A 19,037-nucleotide genomic window follows, 5' to 3' on the forward strand; every position below is an offset into this window, starting at 1 on the left:
CAGAGATAAACAAAATATCACAGTGAAACAATCTCTACCTTAAGGTCTAAAGCATGATTCCACAAAGGAAGTTGGTTATATTTATGTACAGCTGTTTGAGACTGCGATCAGGATCCTGAGATCAAATTATTTCTAATTCTCTAAGTTATTTTACTGGGGTCTCCCATATTTCAACCAATCTTCCAATTCTGCTGAACTGAAACATTCTATTCACCAGTTTCTGTAATTTTCCATTTCCAGGGAGAAGAAATGGTAAAAGTACCAGAGGTTTATTGTTTTAATGGATCTTGTTTCTGATGACACATATACCTTTACAACAAAATAATCGCATTATAGAGGAAAAGCTAAGTTACTAGTAGGAAAAACAGTGGCATGCTATTGTTATTGTTTTCATAGTTTCGCTTCCAGTTAGTAGTCTATCTGACACATGGTGTATTAAAAAAAGATTTTATGCAACAATAGATCGCAACTGTCGCATAAAATAAACCAAGCGATGCTGGGTGTATATATCACAAATTCAAATAGCAAATGATTTGTGGAGACACCATTGATATGAGTTTTTGTTTTGAGAAAATAAACTGCAAGCCCTATTGTGCACCTAGTTTATACTTGATAGTCTGAAAATCCCAAAATATGACAATGTCATCATGGTGTGCAATAAATGCTAAAATGCTACTGTTTAGCACTTAGCTCTCAAGCAGTTAAATTCACCAGGACAGCAGAAACTGCAAGCGAGAATTAAGTTTCGAACAGGACATCTGAACTAGTGTGCCAGTGACAGTAGAGATCGATATTCCTGTTATCATTTACATTCATTGCTGCTGCAACAACTCTATTCATTTGAATTCAGCAGGATTCATTTCCATATTAGGCTGGTGGATTCTACTCTTGGCAGAATCAGTCAGCTCGACTAGAAGCTGACACTGAAGTCAGGCTTTTAAAACAGAGAATTTCAAAATCTAGAAGCAGTCAAGAAAACAAAGGGCTAAGGGAAGGATGGAATGTAGGAAAAAGCAAGATGACTCACTTAGGTGAGGTAGGTTAGCATGTTCATTATTTTTATATTATTGCACAACATTAAGTTGTATTGATGAAACAAAGCGAATCTGATTATAAATGTTGCTCTGCGTCATCAACTGATGGCAAATAAAGCTGCTTAATGATTCATATCAAGTCTCATCTCACTAAGTGTTCATTAAATTGCCTTCAGAGTGATTGAATAAATACTTGTGAGAAAGACACAAGTATCTGGTCCAAATTATAAGGGGATGCTGTTGTTATATCCTTGGGGTACACCTTGTATATGTAGATATAGGGCTGTGTGAGTCAACTCCCATAAAAGTAAGGCACTGAGACATTTAAGAAAATGATTGATGCTATTGAACCTGAGAAGGTATCTACAGTTGACATAAATTTGAAAATTCATATTGATCATTGAGTAAACCAAAGTGTACTTATGTATAATTTTCACAATATATTTTTGGCAGTAGAATAAACAAGAACACATTTTACATTTATGTGGGAAAACCATGACTATTCTAAATAGCCTTCACTGAACTACCATTTCAGGTTCACCCTGACTAAAATGAGCCTATACAGGAGTATGAACACAGGACATTTCATAGGTAACCTACTGGACTTTGGTGGAAATTGTGTAGCGTCGAATACCAGGAGTTGGAAACTGTCTTGAGTTAATGTATGCTACCAACTGCATTGCTCGATTTACAGTATCGATGTCATCTCCTTCAATAACCAGGACTGACTGGGCAGGATTGAAGTGAAACTACAAAAAAAGAATAAAATGAAATTGGATACTCAACTTGATCAAAACTGCTAAAGACTTTCATGAAACAAAATTCCCATGTGTAACAAAATAACCTATATCATTGGATTTACCCTTAAATTCTATGTGAATTTTGAATGACTCTACTTAGCACTGTACAATACACTGGTCATGGTGCTCCAATCATGGAGGTAAGCATATTTTGAAGTCTGGTAGGGCTAGACAAAAATACATTTTAAATGCAAATTAATTTAAAATCAAATTATTTGCCAATAAAATTAATATATTAATTTTTTAGTGCTCTCAACATTCATTTGTATCAAATTCATTCTACACGCATTAAGCTTTAGTGATCAGTGATGTAAATTCATGGAAAATCCTCCAGCAGCAGAGATATGAGCCACTGTAATCCCTCACCTTGATTTCTTTGCCAAGACTCTCCAGGGAATTAATATCTAAGCCCTCCTTGCAGGTCTGCAAGCAAGAGATAACTTTCCGGCTCTCAATCTTGCCTGCACGTATAGATAAACCAGCAAGACTACCATGGAAAAATTGGGCAAATTGAGGTTTCACAGTTTCCCCACCTGAAAGATAAATTTAAAAAAATCAATGTCTATAAAATGCAAGCTCCATCCTCTTACATAATAGCCAATGTCCTACTGTCCTTGTCCTACCAAAACAAACAGCACAATATTGGTATTAGAGGGTGATAATTTATAACATACCTAAACTTTCCAATCTCAAATCTCTGTTTACAACAAAAAAGCACTTCTTGCTAATTAGTCACTACCTCACATTTTATACTAAATACACTTGTCTTAAATGCAAGCTGTTAAGCCCTTACTTCATCAACTTGAAATGCTGTTACACAAAGCAATTCCTGCTAAAAGGTAGTTTGGGCGCTCCCAGTGGTTTCTGTAGAATTACGATTTTTAAAAATTATTATTGAAACAGTGATAGATGGTTATTTCTGTATTGCCAAATAATGAAATGTTTGAAACTGTAATGCAAATAGTACACACACCAAATAAGAAAGTTGTAGAAGCGTATACTCTGCCTGCTTTATGTCAACAAACAAGGTCTATTAAAGCAATCTTCATTAGCCCTGCCTTGCATGCAGTGCAGAAGCATATTTTTAATAAATATAACAGAGTATAACTCAACACTGCACAAGCTAGCAACTTGTTCCAAAAGTCTACTGTTCTTTGGTGAAGCCACACTCCAGAGACTAGAGTACATAATCTGGGCTGACACATCAGTGTAGTGTCAAGGGAGTGCTGCACTTTTGAAGTTGCTGTCATTCAGATGAGATGTGAAACAAAAACCCTATCCACTCTCTCAAGGGTACCTAAAAGATCCCAAAGCACCATTCAAAGAAATTCTCCTGGTATCCTGACCAAAATTTATCCCTCAAACACAATATAAAAAACAGATTTAATAGTCATTTATCTCATTGTGTCTGTGGGACCTTGCTTGTGCAAATTTGCTCCGGTGTTTCCTTACATTATAGCAGTGACTATACTTCAAAAGTAGTTCGTTGATAGTGAAGTACTTTAGGATATCCGGAGGACACAAAAGGCACTATATTACTGCAAGCTCTTTAATTCTGAGCCACCAGCAGGAACCAGACAGCAGGCTTGACTTGTTTTGCATTCTTTTATGATTGTCCACTATTATTATTTGGCGGGATTTAACGCAGAGGCAGTGGGACCACCCACCGTCTAAAAAGTCGTGGGCAAGCCGACCTCTGCCGGCCCTGTAGCCACAATGCTATTTTGCCTGAGGTCATGGCTTCCACCCCTCTGAGGCAGGATGTCCCGCCTCCAAGAACTGCTGGCCAATCAGACAGCCGACAGCTCTAGTTCCAGCAGTGCCACTGGGAGCAGCGGTCATTGAGGCAGCCCTGAAGTGTAGGTAGGTGGGGTCGGGCCTTGTCGGGGCCAATCAGACCCGGGGGACAGGGGCATCAATCGTGAGGGCAGGGGCTTCTTCCAGTGGAGGCAGCCTGTGCTGCTGGGCGGGGGGGCAGAAGATTGCCAGGTTTTACTGGGCCACCTCCCCAGGTGGCAAAATGCCCAGCTGCTGCTGGGAAAATCCTAGTGGTGGCGGGAAGAGATCCTTTGGCCACTTTAGGGCCTCAATTGGCCTAAGGGTGGACTGGTTGCCCACCACCTCCCTTGCTGCTGGTAAAATACCCGTGGAGGTGGGTAGGGGATGGGCACGGCATCCCTCAGCCTCTCACCCGATTTTATGCACCACCCCTGGGGAGGGGCATGTAAAATTCTGGCCTTTGCATTCTAGTTTTGTCTAATTAATACATTTTCAGCTGCTTGTATAGAAAAAGATACATTTATTAAATTAATATATAACAGGCTAACTTCAATTTTCAAATACTCAAATTGAAGTTCTATATTTTGTAATAATTATTGTGGCTTCCTTCAGCACAACAAATGAAAGAAACTTCGTGCTGTTAGGGTTTTAGGAAAAAAAGGTGCAAAGCAAAATTTAGGAAAAGGAAAAGGCCATTTAATCTCATAAATCTGTCACTCCAACAGATGCTTAAATATTCACTAAAATCAGAGATGTACACAGTTATATCTTAAAGAAGAAAATACTTGCATTTAAATAACACTTTACTGCCTCAGCCACAAATTGCTTCACATAAAACGAACTACTCTGAAATGCGATGACTGCTATGTCGGCAAATGTACATATTAAATGGATGAACGATCCTTATTTTTAGTGGTCGAGGAATAAAAGTTTTCTGGGAGAGCTCCCTGCTCTTCCTCAAATAGTGTCATGGGATTGCTAACGTTTACTAGAAACACAGAACAGACAGAAATTACCTAGGTTGAATGTCTTCTCTGATCTGGTACAATTCCAACACTCTCCAGATACTTCTCTCATGCCCAGTGCAAAGGGCTGGTACTATAAACACGCCCTACTTTCCAATGAATTGAAGCACAATGTCTCATGTAGCGTAAAATGGCTGGGGTAATAAATAATAAATATCTTGTGCTACTGATAAACTTCCTGGTAATAGTTCAAAATGCCTCAAACTCAAGCCAAAGTCTTGCAGGTTGATAGGTAAATTGGCCATTGTAAATTGCCCTTAGTATAGGTAGGTGGTAGGAGAATTGAGGGAAGGTGGTGATGTGGTAGGGAATATGGAATTATTGTAGGATTAGTATAAATGGGTGGTTGATGGTCAGCACAGACTCGGTGGGCCGAAGGGCCTGTTTCAGTGGTGTATCTCTCTATGACTATGACTCTATGACTCTCTACCGGTCTCTCTGACTCAGAGAATAGCATTGAGAGACTGTATAGGGGTTATTCCCACCTGACTGACTGGGCAGTGACCAGGAGCAGCAGATGGCCAGCCTGTTGTGGAACCCACCCAATTTGCATCCCATTGATTTCAATCTAACAAAAATCAGGCCTGTTTTCTTAAGGGTGGGCTGTCTGCTCGGTATGGTTATCACCCAGGTGATGAAGCAGAAAATCAGCCTGTTATCTCAGGCTTTAAACTACAAAACTGAACAGGAGGAAGAGCAGACATAGCAAATTTGAGTAAATTACAATAAAATAAGTGATTTCTCACAAGTACTTTAAAACAGTTTCAAAAATAATAAAATGTCTTGAAACTTTGCTAATTCTTGTAACTTGGAACACATAACTGTGGGGAAATTTATACATGAACTTGGTTCTTCAAGAAGCCTTTTGTTCTGTCCTTGTGCCTTGACAATGTTTGAACTGAACTGATTCCCAAATTTTGAAGCATAAATGCTCAAGATTGCTCTTTGATCTGGAAACTCTTTCCTCCAGCTAAAACTTCAAGGCCAGTACACATTGGAATTAAGTCCAACAAAATGAAATGTTAACAACTTGGCAGGTTCAATAATATGCATGTATACAAAGATAGCAAGAAGTGTTCTGGTGAGATATTAACAGTAACAACTTTACAATTAAATATGAGTGCAGTAAGAGCATCTTTAATTGCAGAATTATGTAGCTGACTTGAATCAAATACTGGCTTGTTTAAGGAATGTGTAGCTTTCATTTAGAGGGTGACATTTAAAAATAATCTATTTTAAACCAAGTACCGCAGTAAAGAAAAAATACATGGATAAACACTCCCATTCCCCCCCCCCCGCCCCCCCCCCCCACCCCCGACAATGTAATACTTCCCTTAGTGCTGCATTGGGGAACAACTTAGATTACACACTCAAGTACTGGAAAAGGACATTTCATTCAGATGGAAGAACTGCAATCTGCACTAATATCGGCTTCTGGCCTGCTCACAGCACTCACAATATAGGCTGTTCGGTCAAAAAGGACAGTTTGTAAAAGTGAAAGACAGCTTTTAAAGACATAGAAATACTCTTGTGTTGCATCTGTGTAACAATATTTAGAGTTTGAAGAGGAAAAGATATTTAATACTTAAACAAACTGAAACAAAATATTTGTGCAAGGTAGGCCTCCAGTAATTCACATCCCTGACATGGCTTGTGCATAAATTGAATCCCAGGCTTGTCCAGGAGCTCAGGGCCTGAGGCGATAGAGGACTTCAACTTACTCAAAGATTTAGATGGTTTGAAAGTGTAATGACTGCTTTCTATTTTTGTTTTCGAATGTGATCCCATCTGAATGGCCCCTGCTATTCATTATATTTTAACAGTTATACTAAATGGTTACCTTGGAGGAATCAGAAAGCCAGGACAATTGCTACATTCAACCATCCACACTGACATATCAAGCTGGATTTTATTCTCCCCCAGGCGTTGGGTTCTGTGGTGGGGCGGGCCTGAAAATCGCTCCGGATGAGGCCCACCACAGACCTCGACACCAGGAGGGCCTGGCCTGGCCCGATCCCCCTGTGCTGGGTGATGAGACCACAATTTTAATATGAACAACAATTAAAATAATTAATTTAAATAAACTTACGCTGCCTCCTGATGGCCCGCTGCGATCTATGGCCCGGTGGCCGACACTCGCGTGCCCTTGGAGACCCATCTGGGGAAATGAGTTGCCACACTGGTTGGTGTGGGGGGGTGGGTGGGCGGTAGTGGTATGTTTATCAGTGCGGGGGTGCGGGTGAAGGGGTCAAATTAACATCATGGGTGTAGGGGATGGTGGGAAGGGTTGTAGTTTAAAGTTTGTGCAGTTTGTGGAGGGGAAGGTTAGATGGTAAAGGTAAGTGTTTTGGGAAAGGGCGAATAATTACTTTAATTGTTTTTGGGGGTGGGGGTGGGGGAGGGGCAAAAGAAATGCATTTATTTAATTTCATTAAATCTGTCTTTAAATATTTAAATATGCCAGTAGGGCTGACTGCCCTTTAAAAATGGCATCAGCGCCTGTGCATAGGCAGCTGACGCCATTGCTGGGGATGGACAGCCCGCTCCCTCCCCGTGATCGGGGAGGGGGCGGCCTACCCCGGCTATTTAAGTGAGCCACTGCGCTTAAGATCAAGGCGGATCTGCGACATGTGGCCCGCATAGACGGGCCACCATTTTTTTTACCCACCACCGATTTCGGCAGCGGGCACATAAAATTCAGCCCATCTTCTGTTAGTGAGCTTAATCTAACCAGTGCATTACAATTAGATCCAATAAACACAATGTATTAATATATTCAGTCTTTTAGCCTAATATATCTTCCAAATTTCACAAAAAGGTTTTACAGCTTCCTGGCCTGCTGGCTAATTAATCTAATTTGCATACACAAAGCCTAGCTAGCATATTTTATTTAACAAGCTACTAACATAAAATTAATATATTGTCTAAATGCCTAATATGAGAAGTGACTCAGAATTATTCATGAAAATGTTGGAGACTTTAACACTGCCAATGTCACTTCTATTGCTGCGCTTTGTCTTGTGACATTCTCAAAGCTAAAACGTGCTGAAGATAACCTGAACCCTGAGCATTCGTTGAATGATGCAATTGCATGCAAAGAAAACTTTCATGTACTAAAATTATATGTAAAACTACTATACATTTGGAAATGTTTACTGTATCAGATTGATATTTGTTCTCAAACCTCAACCCATTATCCCTCAGAATTGACAGCACTGCAGAGTTTTAGGGTTGTTGCAGAAATTAGTACTTAGAGTACTAAGTGAATGAAGCCACCATTAAAAAAAAATCACATTTCCAACACATATGGAATAGCATTACTTCAGTTATGTTTCTCTTAAATATTAGAAACAAAGCATGCTGTTCATCGAATAATATGGTCATTCTTCTCTGCTGTAACAACAATCCCAGCTTCTCTAATCTCTCCACATAACTGAAGTCACACATACCTAGTAAAGCACCTCTGCACTTTCAATGAGTCCTTGACAGCCTTCCTAAAGTGTGGTGCCCAGAAGTGACACAATACTTCAGCTGAGGCCTAACCGGTGATTTATAAAGATTTAGCACAACTTCCTTGGCTTTGTATTCTATGCCTCTATTTATGAAGCCAAGGATCCCATATGGTTTTTTTTTTAAAACATCCTTATCAACTTGTCCCGCCATCTTCAAAGAATTGTGCATGTAAACACTCAAGGTCTCTCGGTTCTTGTACTACTTAATTTATACTGCCTGCCTTCACTTTCCCTTCCAAACTGTTCTAAAGTTTTTGTAAAAAAGAACATTCTTGGCAATGCTAGCATGACCACATTTCTCCCATATCGCTAGTTCCTCTGAGGTTATGAACTTTCTCATGTGGGCCTTCTTCATGAACTGACTGGCTAAATCGACCACTTATGAGGGTAAGAGTCAACAACGTACTGGTGGACTAAAGCAATGGTGCATTCAGACCAGGGCAACAGTTATGCTGGTCTGGATACTTGGGTTCAGATGCCTAACTGCAAGGCCATCTTCTACAAAAAGCCTCAGTCTGCATATCTTAACAGAGGTGAGCGACGAAATGCTATAGAGGCACATTATAGGCCAGCTGAAAATTTGGTAGTATTAACCCCAGCCCCTGGGGAAAAAAACAGCCACCCAGCAACCAGAATGATGTAATGTCTGCCACACTGGTTTGAGTGAATTTGAGGCTGTGAGAACTTGCTGCTAAGAGCCTGACACACAAAGGAACATGTCTATCAGCATATTCTGGCTTCCAGTGCAACATGTGTGTCTAAAATTGGGCTCTTCTCTCATCAGCGCACTCCCAACTACCAAAACTTATCTGTTAACTTGATGGGAGACTACATCAGTGTGAGTCTAGAGTCACCAGCTGGCCAGACTGGTCGAGTGGCAGGGTTCTTCCCATGAAGTGCAATACATTTTGTGTCATAAGACAATCTGCATACCTACATCTCAAGATTTGTGCATCATGTCACTGTGAGGGAGGAGGGAGGTGCTTCTGGAAAGAGCTTCTGACCTAGAAATAAACTTGGTTCCAGTTTCCCTCCTCCGTGGTGAAAATTCAGCCCACAGAGTCAGTATGGCACACATGGAGGCCATTTTGCCCATCGTGTCCATGCCGGCTCTCTGTCTCTTTGCATTTCTTCACGGACAAAGATTTTGGGATGGTTGTAGTCATCGGTTGCAGGCATGCTGGTGGCTAGTCAGAGATACAAAGGCAATACAACCCATGTCACCTGCTCAGTAGGACAACCATTGAGAGCTCATTAGGCTTTTGAAGATACGATTCCAGTGCCTGCACTGGCCGGGTAGTGCCCTGCAATACGCTGCTGCAAGGGTCTCTGTCATTATGGTAGTCTGCTGCATTCTCTATAACATGGCCCTCCAGAGAGGTGTGGACCTTGAGGATGGCGAGGCCCTTGTAGGAGACAGCTCATCTGGGGAGGAACAGAAAGTGAGAGAAGAGTACAAAGAGGAGGCCTAGGGGGATAACACCAAACAGAGAGGTGCCCCTGCAGCACCTCAAGGTGGCCTTCTGTCACCCTCTGGGGAAAAAGACTTCCCTTCTCTCCCTCACGGCCTTTAGCATTAGATCCATGTTGGCATCAATGAAGCAAGGGGCAGTCCTGACCCAGGTGCCAGGCCTCCTGCTTCCCTTTGGTGCTGTCGAAGGCTTTGGCACACTCAGCAGACTTCTCCCTTAAGACAACCAGCAGCCTCAGTAATGGCTGCTGTGGGGAGTCTAAATTAGTCCTACACTTCATCTGACCCACCTCCGTTACTGCCCCCACTGGCTGTAGTTGGACAACAAACCCAACTCCGTACTAATTTAGGGTTTACCCATAAGAAAATCTTAACTTTAATCAGTTTCCCACCGGAGGTGAGTTTCTGACCTAAAAATAAACCCGGTTCCTGTTTCCTACCTCCATGGCGACAATTCAGCCCACAGAGTCATTATGGCACACATGGAGGCCATTCTGCCCATCGTGTCTATGCTGGTTCTCTGTCTCTTGGCATTTCTTCGCGGACAAACATTTTGGGAAGGTTGTAGTCATCGGTTGCAGGCCCGCAGGTGGCTAGTCAGGCCAATCCATCACCGGCAGATTCTCCCACAGCGGGTACAAGTGAAGGTGTAGTCGCTGCTGGGGGCAATTGGATCTATCCTTCTCCTCCTTTTCTCTTTCATGCTGGTTCTTCACTCAGTCTCAAAGGTGTCTGTAGCCCTCCTGATGTAACATCTCCAGGCATCACGATCTATGGCCTGCGCTTCCCACTGGCGATGGTCAATCTTGCATACAGAGAGGGACTTCTTCAGGGAATCCTTGAAACGTTTGCATGGGGCCCCTCTGTTCCTTTTACCCATGGTCAGCTCTCCATACAACATGATCTTGGGCAGGTGACTGTCGTACATCCAGGCAATGCAACCCGCCCAACGCAGTTGGCTTTGCAGGAGGATGTCCTCGATGCTGGTGATGTTGGCTGCTTCCAGGACTTTAATGTTTGTGATGTGGTCTGCCAGCGGATCTTGAGGATGCTGCGAAGGCATCGCTGATGTAAGTGCTCTAGAAGGCATACATGACGGTATAGGACCCATGACTTGGCGCTATACAGAAGGATGGTGAGGACTATGGCTTTGTACAATTTGAGTTTGATCTGTGCTCTGAGGCTGTGGTTGCTACATACACGTTTTTAGAGTTTGGCGAATGTTCTGTTTGCTTTTGAAAGCCTATTGTCCACTTTCTTGTCTATGGTGGCATCAAACGAGATGACGCTCCCCAAATAAGTAAATTGCTTGATGGCATTCAGCTCGGTTCCCTCGATGACAATGCTTGGTGGTCCATATTTTTCTTGGGGTGAAGGACTTCAGTTTTCTTTAAACTGATTTTTAGTCCAAAGAATTGTGCCCCCTCGGAAAAATGTGTTGTTATAAGTTGGAGGTCTGACTGACTGTGGACCAGGAGAGCACAGTTATCGGTGAAAAGAAGTTCACGGATTAGATTTTCTTATGTCTTTGTGTGAGCCTGAAGACACCTGAGGTTGAAAAGGCCTCTATCAGTCCGGAGGCCGGCCCTCTGTAGATTAACCAATCAAACTCATTTCCCCACTCTATCCCTGTAGCTCTGCAAGTTTATTTCCCTCAAGGGAATCCAATTTCTTTCTGAAATCATTCATTGTCTTCACTTCCAACACCCTTGTAGGCAGTGAGTTCCAGGTCATTACCATTCAATACGTAAAAAAGTTCTTCCTCACTTCCCCCCATATCTCTTGCCCAAAACCTTTAATCTGTGTTCCCTAGTCCTTGTACTATCACCAAATAGGAACAGCTTTTCTTTGTCTACCTTATATAAATTTGTCATAATCTTGTACACCTCTATCAAATCTCCCAGCAATCTCCTTTGCTCCAAGGAGAACAACCCCAGCTTCTCCAACCTAACCTTGTAGCTAAAATCCCTCACCCAGGAACCATTCTGGCAAATCTCCTCTGCACCCTCCCAAGGACCCTCACATCATTCCGAAAGTGCATCCACACAGAACTGATGAAGGGTCACTGACCTGAAATGTTAACTCCATTTCTCTCTCCACAGATGCTGCCAGACCTGTTCAGTATTTCCAGCACTTTATGTTCTCATTTCAGAGTTCCAGCATCCACAGTATTTTGCCCTGATCATATAGCATGACTTGCTGTTTTCTGTCCTTAAGCCAATTTTTTTATCCAAGCTGACACTGACCCTCCTATGCCATGAGCCTCAATTTTGTTAACCATCCTCTTATGTAGTACTTTATCAAATGCTTTCTTAAAATCCATATAGGCAACATCCATTGCTTTTCCTTCATCAACCTTCTCCGTTACTTCATTAAAAAATTCAATTAGATTAGTCAAGCATGATCTGTCTTTTACAAATCTGTGCTGGCTCTCCTTAATTAACTCAAACCTCTCCAAGTGCCTGTTGATTTTTCCCCTGATTATTGTTTCTAAAACATTATCCACCACTGATGTTAAACTAACTGGCATGTAGTTACTAGGAATGTGCTCACACTCTTGAATAAGGGTATAACATTTGCTACTCTCCAATCCTCTTGCACCTCCCTGTATCTAGGGAAGATTGTAAGATATTGGCAAGCCCTTCCACTATCTCCACCCTATTTCTTTTAGCAATGTGGGATGCAAGCCATTGGAGCAGGGAATTTATCCATCTAAACATAGCCAGCCTTTCCAGCACATCCAAACTATCAATTTTCACCCCATCCATTAGCTCTACCATCTCTGCTTCTACTGTTATTTTGTCAGCATCCTCTTCCTTATTAAACACTAATACAAAGTACTCATTAAGTATTCTAGCTTTGCCCTGCACCTCTAAGCAGATATTACCCTTTTTGTCCCTAATAGGCCCCACCCTGCCTCTTACTACCCACTTACTGTTTACATACCGGTAGAAGATTTTTGTGTTCCCTTTTATGTTGACTGCCATTCTGTTCTCATAGTCTCGCTTTGCCAATCTTATTTTCCTCTTTATTCTCCTCTCAACTTACTGTATTTGCCCTAGTTCTTGCTTGAAGAATTCACCTTACATGCATCATACACTCGTTTTTTTGTTTCATCATATTCTCTATCTCCCTCATCATCTAAGGAGCCCTGGCTTTGGTTTCCTTATCTTTTTCCCTTGTTGGAATGTACCTAGCCAGAGCCTGAAACATCTGCTCCTTAAAGATCACCAATTGGTCCTTTATAGTTTTTTCCTGTTAATCTTTGGTTCCATTTTTCTCTGGCTAGATCCCGTCCCATCCCATTGAAGTTAACCCTCTTCCAATTTAGAAGTTCTATTTTAGATTGTTCCTTGCTCTTGTCCATTACTAATCTAAACCTTATGATACGATGATCACTTTTACTCAACTGTTCCTCTACATACACTTGGTTCACTTGGCCCATCTCATGCCCCAGCACCAGATCCAGCAATGCGTCCTTCCTACTTGGACCAAGAACATACTGGTCAGGGAGTTCTCCTGAACACATTTCAGAAATTCTCCCCCTCCTTACCTTTACTCTAACATTATCCCAATCAATGTCTGGGTAATTAAAGTCCCCCATTATCACCACTCTATACTTCTTGCACATCTTTGTGATTTCCCTGCAGATTTGCTCCTCTCTTTCTCTCTCACTATTTAGAAGCCTATAGATGACCACCAGTAGTGTGATCATACCCTTTTTGCTTCTCAACTCTAACCAAATGGATTCTGTCCTTGCCCCTTCAAGGACATCCTCTCCACCACCACAAGGCCTTCCCTAATCAGCACTGTCACCCCACCTCCCTTTTTTTCTTCCCTATTTTTTCTGAACACTTTTGTATCCTTGAATATTAAGCACGCAGCCCTCCCCATTTTTAGCAACGTTTCCGTTAATGCCACTACATCATATTCCCACATGGCTATTTGTGCTAGTAGCTCATCAACCTTATTCACCACACTTTGAGTGTTTACATACATATTCATCTTTTCCAGTACTACATAATTATTGATGGGAAATTTTAAAATTACCACCATGCTTTTTAAAAGTTACATGCATTTCAATAAACAAACAACATCAATGTTTCTTTTAGTTTTCCAAACAAACCTGTATTTGCAGTTCACTGAAAACAAATTTCAGTTTTTGCCACTACTTACGCTAGGTGGCATCAGAATTCAAAAAGATCATAAAGCACAGATATATATATATATATATATATATTAGCACCAGAATTTGAAATTGCATAGATAAGAGAGAGAGTCCTATGTAGAAAAATATGATGCAGGGCAGGAAAAGACCAACTAGTCCATCAAGTCCATTATAGTCAATATATACCATGAATCTTCTTCCCTCTCGCATTGCCCAATCAAGCAAAACAAAATCTTTCCTCCAGTTCAAGAAAAAAATCTGCAAAATTCTTTTCCAGCACTGAAAGTAAGCAAGAAATATCAAAGGCTGTGGTAACTGATATCAATAATCCCAGCTATCTTTCATCTAGTTTCTTTAACTTGTGAAGTCCTCAATTCTCAGGAGCTTATCCTTTTTGTAAGGGCTGCAAAGTAAATCCATACTAGCCACATATTTTGATAATCTAGTTGACAGGCTGACGATTCTCCATGAAAATAAATCATTGCTGGCATTTAACCTATTCTTTCTTTCCATATTTTAAAAGCATGCTCCCAATTTCTCCTGTCCCTAAAAAGCTCAAATAGCCTACTCAGCCAGACAGAATCCTTCATCATTTTCAAAACCTCAATCATATCACCTAGACATCTACAATTCTCCAATGTAAAAAGCTCCAGTTACTTGAGCTATCCTAGTAGTTAAGAACCCTGAGGCTAAATATCAGTCTTGTTGCCCTCTTCTTTTGGTCTGCAGAGAGGAGAAACAATGCGCAAGTTGCAACTAGTAACCAAAGATAATCTTGGGTTGCTATGGGAGCAGCAGAACCGACTGATACTGTCTTGAGATAAGACCCTTACTAAACTTCAACAAGTAACATGTGTAATGGAGGTAATCTCAATTAACTTTGAACCATGAACAACAGGGGAATAGCTATGCTTGAAGGAACCATTGAGATGTGTATGTGAAAATCACCAAGGAAATGTGGACACAAAGAATATAAGAACTTAACAATACCTATTGTCTTTACTCTAATGGAGAGAAGATATCTAAAGATTCAGCAGACTTCCTTGTGATCTTCTGTTTGGCCAGTGGCACTTGAAGACTCCAGGACAGGTCTAGTTGTGTTCCTTAATTATTCCGTGTTTTAGTGGCTAAATAATAGATCTCTGTGACAGACAGTTTATTCATGTGTTTCTGTTAAGGCAGATTCAAGTCCATGAACCCAACATAGGAGATGTGAAAGTCACAAATAATTCCTACAGGAGGAAAGGAAGGACTTCTAAAATTGGAGTCCCCTGGATAACTAAAGATAGAGATTAAAAATGAGACCAAAAAAGGAGGCTTATGACAATTGTAAGATGAATAATAGAGTAGAGCACCAAGCTGAATATAGAAAGTACAGAGGAGATCTTAAAAAGGGAATAAGAGGAGCAAGGGGAGAGTATGAGAAAAGAATACAGGTTGGCAATCTTCAAAGTAGAAAAATCATCTGCTCTGGATGGAATGCTTTGTAGGTTACAGAGGGAAGTAAAGGTCAAAATTGAGGAGGCTCTGGACACAATCTTCTAATCCTCCTTGGATATGGGAGTGGTTCCAGGGGATGGGAGGATTGCAAATGTTACACTCTTCTTTAAAAAAGTGGAGAGAGATAAACCTGGCAACTACAGGCCTGTCAGCCTAACGTCAGTGGTGTGGAAACTTTAGAGACAATAATCCAGGACAAAATTAATTGGCATTTGGAAAAGTATGAGCTAAAAAATGAAAGTCAGCATAGAATTATTAAAGGCAAATCATGTTTGATTGACTTGGTCGACCTCTTTGAAGTAACAGAGAGGGTTGATGACGGTGATATGGTTGACGCTGTGTATATGTTCTTTCAAAAGGCGTTTGACAAAGTATCACATAATAGACTTGTTAGTAAAATTCAAGTTTGTGGGATTAAAGAGACAATGGCAGCACGGAAACAAAATTGGCTAAGTGATAGAAAGCAAACAACAGTGGTGAATGGTAGTTTTTCAGATTAAAGGCAACTGTATGGCAGTGCTTCCAGGGGTCAGTATTAGGATCACTGCTTTTTTTTATATATATATTAATGACCTGGACCTAGGTATACAGGGCATCATTTCAAAGTTTGCAGTTGACATGGCACTTATAAATCTTGAAAACAATGAGGATGAGAGTGACAACTTTCAGAAGGACACAGACAGATTGGTAAAATGTAGAAACATTTGGCAAATGAAGTTTAAGGCAGAAAAGTGTGAAATGATACATTTTGACAGGAAGAATGAGTTGAGGCAATGTGAACTAAATGGTATAATTTTAAAGGGGTGCAAAAACAGTGACTTGGGGGTGTATGTACACAAATCATTGAAGCGGCAGGACAAGTTGAGATGGCTGTTAAAAAAGCATATGTGTCCTTGGCTTTATTAGGCCATCCCTACAGAAGGCAAAATTGGCTTGTCTTGAGCAATTCTTGCATTTGCCAATTAAAGTTGAGAACATTTTACATCTTAAAAGCTCTTGAGACATAATTTGTTTTAGAAATCTAACAATATGCTTCCCTGTCTAAAGCCAGAATTTTATGTTGGGTGGGAGGTATTGCCCACTGGCAAAAAGTTGGGGGCGAACCCGCTTCTGCTGGCCCTGAGAATCACACCAGGATTTTACGCTCCCCCCCCCCAAGCCCTTAATTGGCCTTCGGTGGGTCTGCCACCCCTCTGAGGCAGCAAGTCCCGCCTTCAAGAGCTGCCAGCCAATCAGCAGGCCGGCAGCTCTCAGTCCCAGTAGCACCACTGGGAGCAGTGGCCACTGCTGAGACTGCACCCTGCTTCAGCAGCAAGACGGCGGCCCGGAAACACAGTGAGTGTCTAGGGCCTCACTGGAGACAATCGGCTGGGCTCTGGCGAGGCAAGTGGGGTGGGGATGTCGGTTGAGGTTTTTGGGGGGGGGTGCGGGGTGGAGTGTTGTGTCGTGGGGGCGGTTGGACTGTGGGGGGAGGAACCTCCGTGTGGCATAGGGTGCCTGATCAGGAGGGCCTCCACCCCAACCCGCATGCAGGCTGCCAGGTATTACTTGGCGGCCTCCTAGGGGACCTCAGCCAGCCACCGACCACTGATAAAATACCAGCGATGGTGGGAGGAAGCCCTTAAGTGGCAGTTAATTGGCCACTTCTGGGCCTTGATTGGTCTGGGGGGATGGGCTGATTCTCGCCGCCACTGCCCCTCGTAAATTTGCAACGGGGTTGGGAAGGAGTTGAGAACGGCACCCTCGCCTCCCACTCAATGTTATGACCACCCCGCGCCACCAGCCCACTCCTGTGGGTGGGAGGAGGGCGTAATATACCGGCCTAAATTTTGAAATTTTTGAAGTTATGCTAAACCTTTATACGGTTAGGCGTCAGGTGGAACATTGTGTTGAATTGTGGGTACCACACTTTAGGAAGGATGTCAAAGCCTTGGAAAAGATTCAGGAGAGATTTACTGGATTGGTATCAGGAATAATCTACTTTAGTTATATGGAGAGGCTGGAGAAGCTGGTGTTGTTCTCCTTAGAGCAGAGAAGGTTAAGACGAATTTGATAGAGTGTTCAAAATCATGAATATTAATTGTCTAGGGCCTCACTGGAGACAATCAGCTGGGCCCTGGTGAGGCAAGTGGGGTGGGGGTGCGGGGTGGAGTGTTGTGTAGTGTAGAATAGTGCGTGGAGGGCCTGTTGCCACCCTGTCACCAAGCGATCTTCCCAGGGGTGAGTTAAGCCAATAACAGCTTTCCCACCCAGTCAATTGACGCCCTTAAATGGCCTATTAACCGCCCCTTAAAGGCCTCTTCACCCCACAACTGGGATCTAACAAGCAGCTGGGACGGCCTCTGCCATGCAGGGAGGGTGCCATGTAAATCAAGGCACTCTCCCTGAGGGCTTGGGGAGGGAGCTGGTTCCTGCTCTGTGGACAATCTGTGGCCCACGGAGGACCTTGCCAGGAAGCAGTTACCCCTGGGAACCAACTCTCTCATACTGCACGACCACTCCCCCAACAGCCGCTGGGGACTTCCGATCTGGCCCTGGTGATCCTGCTTCACTTACGCAAGGTCCGGGGTTCTAGCGCCTGGTCTTTGTCCAATCCCGGTGGCGCTGCCGATACTACTGAGCTACCGGCCCTGTAATTGGTACCTGATCTGCTGCGTATGAGCTCGGGTGGTGCTCTCCTATACGGGCACCCATGGAGGGGTCTCTCATCAGCGATGGCTGCCCTGCAGCAACCACAACCCCCCCCCCCCACACACCCTCACCAACATCACCCACTCTCAACCTCGTCGGGACTTGCCTGACTGGCCTTGGCATCCCCGGACTCCATTTATCTGGTTGACAGGGTGGCCTGCTTCCATGGCATCTTCTCATCCAGGCACGTCCCAGCATTTGCCACTGCTGAGACAACTGATCGGCCAGCCCTCCAACTGGTCAGCAGCTCCTGGGGGCGGGTGCCTATCCTTTAAAGGGATGAGAGCCCTGATGGCAATTAATTAGTTGTCGGACTGCCGAAAAATACGGCCGGGCTCCCACAAATGGCCCAGGTGGGATTGCCCCTGGTTTTCAGACCCATCGCCAAGGTCCCTGCTGCACCAATAAAATTCCAGCCATTGCATCCAGCCATTCTGCTTCCTGGGGCCAGAATTAACAGAGAAAAGAAACAAAGGTACAATGGGCAGTCAGAGTATGAAAGGTGGTCTGTGTGAGACAGTTGCTTAGCCCACAGCTGGAGACTAAAAATGCAGGTTACTTTTTGCAGGTAGTAGCAGCCTGAAACATGCCAAGAACAAACAAGTCAGCCCACAAAAATGGTTTATTATTTTTCACCAAAGTTTCTGAGGAGAGTCATGAGATTGAGTTCATTATGGTTTGCTTGACCTTTACTCTATATTCACTTGCTGTCTGTTAAATTAAGCAGCTTAATTTGTTTCTGGCCAACTTTTAACAAATGCTTCTCAGTTCTCCTTCAAAAAGACTGGACAAGTGCACACGATGATATGTGCGCAAGACATCCAGTTCAAATCACAAAGGAGTCCTTCTGTTACATCTCTGGCTTACATTTTGGGATGTGTCTGTACTGCCAATGTCCATGTTGTATAAATGGATATTGGCAGTACAGACACATCTCTAAATGTAAGACACTCAGACTGCTTACAGGAGTGAGCAGCTCCCGAGAGAATATGCAAGGCAGACCCCAAACTTATAACAGCTACTGAGAACTTTCTTTGAGAATACAGAGTCAGTAAGT

The 19,037-nt window shown here is 42.7% G+C and overlaps 1 protein-coding gene across 1 annotated transcript in view; it reads right to left on the reverse strand.

Moving 5' to 3' along the window:
• Nucleotides 1–19,037, reverse strand: part of clstn2a (calsyntenin 2a) — a 540,968-nt gene that overhangs the window by 24,107 nt on the left and 497,824 nt on the right. Inside the window, exons 11-12 of the mRNA XM_068041418.1 lie at nt 2,201–2,367; nt 1,635–1,783 (exon numbers count right to left, since the gene is read on the reverse strand). Coding sequence (XP_067897519.1) covers nt 1,635–1,783; nt 2,201–2,367 — 316 coding nt within the window. The remainder of the gene's footprint in view (nt 1–1,634; nt 1,784–2,200; nt 2,368–19,037) is intronic.

This window comes from Heterodontus francisci, chromosome 11 (assembly GCF_036365525.1).
Source record: "Heterodontus francisci isolate sHetFra1 chromosome 11, sHetFra1.hap1, whole genome shotgun sequence".
Classification (NCBI taxonomy): Eukaryota; Metazoa; Chordata; class Chondrichthyes; order Heterodontiformes; family Heterodontidae; genus Heterodontus; species Heterodontus francisci.